At 49.4% G+C, this 7,272-nt stretch overlaps 1 protein-coding gene across 5 annotated transcripts in view; it reads right to left on the bottom strand.

The window, feature by feature from the left end:
- Window positions 1–6,872, bottom strand: part of NUP93 (nucleoporin 93) — a 22,692-nt gene extending 15,820 nt beyond the window's left edge. The window contains exons 1-4 of one of the 5 annotated variants that reach the window (XM_017824369.1): window positions 6,534–6,588; window positions 5,722–5,871; window positions 4,303–4,370; window positions 206–412 (exon numbers count right to left, since the gene is read on the bottom strand). In XM_017824369.1, coding sequence (XP_017679858.1) covers window positions 206–384 — 179 coding nt within the window. In that variant the 5' untranslated portion in view covers window positions 385–412; window positions 4,303–4,370; window positions 5,722–5,871; window positions 6,534–6,588. Of the gene's footprint in view, window positions 1–205; window positions 413–4,302; window positions 4,371–5,413; window positions 5,430–5,721; window positions 6,046–6,533; window positions 6,589–6,821 lie in introns of those variants that run through there. The other 4 variants (XM_017824367.1, XM_017824370.1, XM_017824366.1 and 1 more) reach the window with 4 other exon arrangements.
- Between the last annotated feature and the right edge of the window lie 400 nt (window positions 6,873–7,272).

The following is a 7,272-nucleotide window of genomic DNA, read 5'->3' as shown; positions in this document are numbered from 1 at the left end:
GCCAGTGCCCCATAAAAGGGATGGCAGTGCCAGTGCCCCACACGGGGATGGCATTGCCAGTGCCCCACACAGGATGGCAGTGCCAGTGCCCCACACGGGGATGGCAGTGCCAGTGCCCCACACAGGATGGCAGTGCCAGTGCCCCACACAGGATGGCAGTGCCAGTGCCCCACACAGGATGGCAGTGCCAGTGCCCCACACTCACGCCTTCACGTCGGCCGTCTCCTGGGAGGTGCGGGTCAGGGTGCGGGAGCGCAGCCGCTCCCCGGCCTGCTGGATCTCCTGCAGGTTCCGTTCCACGTGAGGCAGCTCCGAGATCCCCTCTGTCTCAGCTGCCAGCTGTTCTGCCTGCTGGAGCAGCTCCCCAAAGCCGTCCGTGTCCATCTCTGCGGCAGGTTTCACTCAAGACACACTTCGGAGAGAGAGAGAAAATTCCTGATCAGCTATAAACTGTTTCCACACTTGCAGGGTCACAGACTGACCAGCAAGAGCAGGTCTTCTAGAACAGGATGCTCTGTCCATCCTCCCCAAGCATTAAACGTCAAGGAAATCCTTTCAAGTGGTCTCAGAGAGCTTTCCCTTGCAGGACTGCAATTTATGGACCTGTCAGAAGTGGGATGCAGATCCCATATGACAGTTCATATATTGCCTTAATACAAAGGAGAGTAAAAGCAGAGAAGTCTCAAGGAGAATTTAGTGTTAATTTAGCCATAAACTACTTGTACACACACATAAATAAATAGCTTAGAGAACTGGACTCCCTGATCCTTATGGGTCCCTTTCCATTCTATCATTCTGTATTTTTATATATTATAAACAGATGCATACATATGCACGATAGGAATATAGGAGGGCTGAAAACACACATAAACATGAGGTTAAGAGCTATAGATGTACATAGACAGCCATAACTAGCTATTAAAATGTGTTATTCCATATTTCATTAACCCCCAGTCAAAAGAAGTACACTTTGTTCCAATGCAGAAGACCTGTGTCTAATTTCAATGCCTGCAGAGAGTTTTACCAGTGTAAGAATTCCTTGCACAGACCCAATGAGAGAATAATTAAATAAACTATAGAGCATGAGGCAAGGGCTGTACCAGACAAGGGCATTAATGCATCGTGCAGTTCTGAACTCAGAATGGAGCCGCTGCTGTTACAGAAAGGACACGAGTGTATGTGCTTGGGATCACTGTGCACAGAGACGTGGCTGCAGTTGTGTCCACATTAACAAAATATGAAACCCACACCCTCAACTTCACACACCAAATCATGACTTGCAGCTAAAACACCAACATGAGAGGAGCACTGGGCACCTGTGTAAAGCCACTGAAGATCGCGGACATCCGTGGTGCTGGAGATGGAAATCTCCAGTACAGCCTCTCATAGCATGTGCACCCAAAACCAGAGGGCCTGGGATGAAATAAGGGGAACCAGATCTCAAGCATTAGCTCCAGCTCTTTATCATTTACTCCAAAGTAAAATCACTGGGGACTATCTGGTTCAAGGGAGCCCACCGAGAAGAAAACAGGGATTTTTACAAACCAACAGTAGCCTGCAATTCAAGTATTTCTTGGTACCCCTCAACCACACCAAAGCAATTTTACAGCACAGTTTGAACATTCCTCACGTTCTCAGTCTCGCCACCATTCCCAAGCACAACTACCAGTAGCAGTGCCTTCCTCTGTCTGGACAAATGATTTAAAAGCACTGCATGATGATTCATTCAGACATATGCAGTTAGAGAGAGAAACCCATCCCTCCCGCCTGGGTGCCAGGACAAACCCCACCAGCCGGCATCCAGGAAGGGAGAATTTCACAAGCACTCCCCACACACTTCTGGGAAGCTGGGAGCTGCTGGGGGAGGCAGGGATCGGATTTGCACTGACTTCCTAATCAGGTGAGATAGCAGAGACGGGATTTGTTTGCCCAGATTAGCGTGCCACCGAGATGGAGCGGAACAGGGAGGAGGAGGCTGGAAATAAGCAGTTTCATGCCCTGCAATGCAGTACAGAACATCTTTCCAGTGTTTACTTGCGATAACTCAGGTGCACCCCTGCCAGGAACAGCCTCTGTTGGCAGACACTGACCAGAACAGCCACATTCTGTACAGCTACGAACTGATCAGCTCCTCAGGGAGCAGTGACTGAGAGAACAGCGCAGACATCAGCCTGATTTGATCCGATCTGGTCCACTTCCTCTTTTCATTACCAAGATAAAAAGCCAGCAGTGTAAGAAGCACTGACTTCTCAGAGTGCTGAAACAGAAACCATGAAGAATCAGTGCTAGAGAACCGCTCCCAAACCTGCACATCTCAGCCACAGACACCACACCAATACCATGTAAGGTCTGTCCCATAAATCTGCCTGTGCAGGGCAACTGCAACAACTCTGTGAGACTGAACTCAATTCAGCAAATACAGAATAAACTAGTTATTTTGGAGCAAGTTAGAAGTACCTGTGATTATAACCAAGCACTGGAAGGGACAATTCAAAACTTAGAGAGCCAACACTAAACAGCTTTTTCTAAGTGACAGAATTCAAATATTTAGACTGAATATTCGTATTTTCGTAACAGCATGAACAACTTTGTCTCCACCCTGACAGAATTTACTACAGTCAAAAGACTGCAGTCTGACTCTTCAGGCTGCTGTGCAAGATGGAAACTGCTACCACAGTAATGAGCAGAGTGATGGCAGACTTTCATGTCTGGCTGGGGAAGGAGCAACAACTGACACCTAAAGGAAAGAAAATACGTCAGAAATTAAATTAACTTCGGTGAAACTAGATCGACCTTGGGCTAAAAGCCAGGACTGAAAAGGTTCTTCACTAAAACAACTTTGATGACTTATCAATAGAAGATCCTGCATTAGACTATGATTCCATTAAACCCCAGTTTAATGTTTCCCCAACACTCAAAACCACACATAAGCACTATATATTGTACAAGTGAACTGAATTTAAGCCAAAAATAGGAAGGATGACAGGTTTCTTAAGTCGCTTCAGACTGATTATAATTGATGATTTATTACCTAAGAAATGCTAAAAACTTCTCAAGAGCACTACAACACTATCTAAGGAAGAATGCTGTACCTATTCTACTCCAAATATGGCCACCATAAACATTTTGCTGTACTAGATTACTAAAGACACAAAGCTGAAATACTCCAACCAGCACGTGGAAGTGTCTATTGTACTTCACATGCTGACATGGTTCGTGTCATCTAATTAATTAACTTTGAGAAACAGAGTAAAAACTTCAGATTTTTCCAGTGCTGTGGGAAAAAGAAAGGAGGAAGACATCAGAGGGGAGAAGGAAAGCCTCACCCACTACATTCAGAATAACTGATGGGCCAAGAGTTCCCCAAGTTGCAGAAAGATTCCTCAAAACAGGAAACGAAGAGGAAGAAATTCAGCACGGGCCTCTCACAGAGGCTCCAACCTGAGGGTGCCCAAGAGACCCAGTCTGATGAGTCAGGATCAGCTTCCTGGGGAGGGCAGACAGAAGAGTGCAGTGGTAAGAGAAAGCCGGCAATTCTCTACTTGCTACAGCCAAGATCTGAGGCAGAAGTGCTTTTCCAACAGGCTCCAAGCCTGGGCTGCTCCAGAGAGTGTGGCAGCTTCTGTCTACTGAGATAAAAATGAATAAGTAAAAGGCCCATTTTGCAGGCCTGGAGAATTCTGTGTGAGCAGAAGCAATTATACCCAGCTCTTGCATGGCTCTTGGCAGCAGCAGACACTGAGACATTTCAGAGAGGAAGTCAGCAACATAATCCCCCTGTTACAGACAGGGGAGCTGATTAAGAAATGCAGAGATGGAAATCGAAGAGCAGGTGGTCAGATTTTTGTTTGTTTTTAAAGGATAGCACAATTACATTTATAGGATATTAGACAGACACTGGAATCAGCTGCCTTCTAAGGATGCAGACACTGATACTGGGGATCTTGAAGAGTAGGACAGGCATAAAGTAGAAAGGGTGGAGACCTTCTTATCCCTCACCAGTAGCAGGAGAAACCATTGGGGTCAACTCTTGAGGTCTCTTCCTGCCTTATCTTCCATGAAAATTTCATTTTCCAAATGAAAGTGACCAGGTACAACCCAAATATTTGCTGCACACTTTCACCCTCTAGCCAGTAAAGCACAATAATAAACATTTAATCAAACCTAACAGAGGGAAAACTTCCATACCCTAGTTACTCTAAAACTAGATGAAATCAGGATAGGCCAGCTTAAAAACAAATACCTAAAAGCTCCTGAATAGGCCACACAACAATGTTCCAAACCTATTGTTTCTTCTACTACCGTTCAATCAATGCTCCTCTGCCTCCCATAAAGACTTTCAGTCCTGCATCTTCTCTTCTTCATCTCATCTGTAGGTAGACATGCAAAAGTTCAATCTTTTTATGGCCCCAAAGAGTCCTTACAGTATGTATGTTGAACAAAAATGTTTTTTTTTTCAGTTTTAAAGGCAATAACATTCAGTTATTTGCTCTTGTGCTGTGAGAAAGGAGAAACAAGAGCACACAGCTCTTCTCTACACTGTTCATTATTTAACCTGGAACTGAAGAGTAGGCATTTTAAGTGATTTCTTCCAATACATACTATCACATATTTTTCAACACTGCCTTTTATCTGCCATAAGTTCCTCACAGTGGTCTCAACCCCCATTGTCCTGAGTAACTGACTCAGCTGGAAGCTTTGTCATCTTACCACCCTCCCTCCTTTCCAAACATTTAGTACTTATTTTAAGCACCTGACTCTCACCCAACTCAGCAGGGCACTAACTTCCCACTAAGGGTAGCAAACTGACCCTCATTAAATAGACCATTTGGTTTATCATTTGAAATTCCTTAAATGAAACCCCATATCCTGCCCCCTCACCAAATTCCCTGTCATATCAGCACCACAGAAACATTATGGATTTAGATGACAGAATCATGTACATTCTCCAAGCAATTTTAAGCTTTTTCTATTTGTAAGTTTTCCCAAGGGGTAGGAAACCTTTTTAAGACAAAACATAAGTGAAGAGTGGTGAAGTACACAGGAACTGGTGTTTCTTTGTCACCCTCACCTTAGCTCTCTGTGCCACAACAACTGTCCCTAAAACACCGTGACCATATTGCAGAAGAGAAACAGCCCTTCTTTGCACCTGGACTTTAATTCAAACCCTTCCACTTGCTGTTCAGATACTCTGGGTTAGAATAATGCTGGCATGCAGATAGCACCTGACAGTCCACAGTAGTTGCTAATTAGATACAGATACTCAGTGCATCCACAGCTCAGGGTTTAACACAAAGATGCCTCAGCATTGCTTCACAGAAGTCTGGCTGTTGCCTGCAGTTGGGACCAAACAGGGAAAGCAAGTTACTCTGTACACTGTGTGCCCTTTATGATGACTCCGGGAAAACCACACCTGTAACATATTATCTTGCCCAGGAGAGACAAACAAGTAGCACTCTTCAGGTTCAGGAACAGAGCTCTGCATCCCAGGTGTGCTGTAAGAAATCCTTACAGTCATTTTCACCTCTTTTACCTGAGAAGTGAGACCTGCTGTTGGTAGAGAGGACCTGTGAGCTGGGGTAAAGGGAAAGGGCTAATCATCATCTCCTTCAAGGACAGGGTGAAGGGTCCACATTAAGTATTTAAAGACAGCTATCCTCTCCTGCACCAAACTTACTGACCTGAAAAACACCAGAGCCCCAAACATCATATATGGTTTACCTTCTGCATCCCGCCAGGCATACACAAAAGCAATGCCTGGCAACTTAGTGGTTGCTTCTTGGTGTGATTCTTGGGGCTGTGCTGTGCAGGTCCAGGAGCTGGACTTCAGTGATCCTTGTGGGTCCCTTCCATCTCAGGATATTCTACGAACTACGAGGACACATAAGCTTAACAAAATCTGCTGTGAAACAGCAGTTGAGCCAGGGGCAGGGCTGTGAGCACTGTGCCTTTCATGAGCTCAGACACAGGACAGCAGGTGCTCTTTCCCTCATAGCAACCTTCCAGTATCTGAAGGGGGCCTACAGGGAAGCTGGAGAGGGGCCCTTCCTCAGGAACTGCAGTGACAGGACAAGGAGTAATGAGTACAAACTGAAAGAGTGGAAATTAGGTTGGATATTAGGAAGAAATTCTTTACTGAGAGGGTGGTGAGACACTGGAACAAGTTGCCCAGGGAGGTTGTGGCTGCCTGAAGCCTGGCAGTGTTCAAGGCCTTCAGCAACAGGGTCTAGCAGGAGGTGTCCCTGCCCATGGCAGGTGGGGTTGGGACTAGTTTAGGGTTCCTTCCAACCCCTTAACATTCTATGATTCCCTGGGAACCAACCATTACCCCTGCCGTGCTGAGGAACGACCCCCACGCACAGAACTTGAAACAGAGACACCAAACCACGCGCACGCACAACCCCGCGCTCCTGAAACCTCCCCAAACAACGAGCTTCAGCTTCCTGCAGCCCCACCACGGCACCCCGGTTAAACGCTAAGCTCCTCTCCTACAGCCAGGCTCGGCGCTGCCGACCCGGCTCGGGAGCACAGACCCGTCCTCGGGCACCCGCAGCCGGCCCCGCTGCGTGAGCTCTGCTCGGGCAGCGACACGCGGCAACTCCCGGGGAGCCCCCACACGGGAAGGCCCGCGAGCGCTCCCCGCCAGCCTCCCGCCGCAGCGGCCTGCACGGGCCCCGCGGGCGGGGGACGGCTGCCGGGGGGCTCTGGGCCCGGCGCGGGGGGTGAGGAGCCACAGCGGGCAGAGGAGGAGGAGGGAGGGGAGGCGGCGGGACACGCAGCCCCGTCCCGCCCGCGCGGCGCCCGCCCCGCCCGCACCTCACCTGTGCTCTGCGCCCCGCGCCGCCCGCCGTGCCCGCCGGCCCCGCGCCGCGCGCCCCCATTGGTCGCCCGCGCCTCCCTCCCCGCGTCCCCATTGGCCGAGCCGCCGCGCTTCCCCGAGCCGCGAGCTCCTATTGGTCCGGCCCGCCCCCATGCGCCCCCTCGCGAGAACAGCGCCGCCGAGGCGCTCTCGGAGGCACGCGCGCACGGCGCGGCGGGGGCGGCGGCTCCGGGGATCGCGGGTTCGAGGCTGCCCCCCGCCACTCCGCCCGGCCCCGCGCGCGCCGCGGCGGGAACGCCGGGAGAAATCCAGGGAATACAGATCCCTTCGTTCTCAGGGACAGGACCCGGGGGAACGGCGTGCGGCCGAGTCGGGGGAGGTTTAGCTTGGATATTAGGAGAAGGTTCTTCCCCAGAGGGGTCGGGCACTGCCCAGGCTCCCCAGGGCAGTGG

Source organism: Lepidothrix coronata, unplaced genomic scaffold (assembly GCF_001604755.1).
Source record: "Lepidothrix coronata isolate B3197 unplaced genomic scaffold, Lepidothrix_coronata-1.0 Scaffold110, whole genome shotgun sequence".
NCBI lineage: Eukaryota > Metazoa > Chordata > Aves > Passeriformes > Pipridae > Lepidothrix > Lepidothrix coronata.
This window is presented reverse-complemented; position numbering and strand designations above follow the sequence as displayed.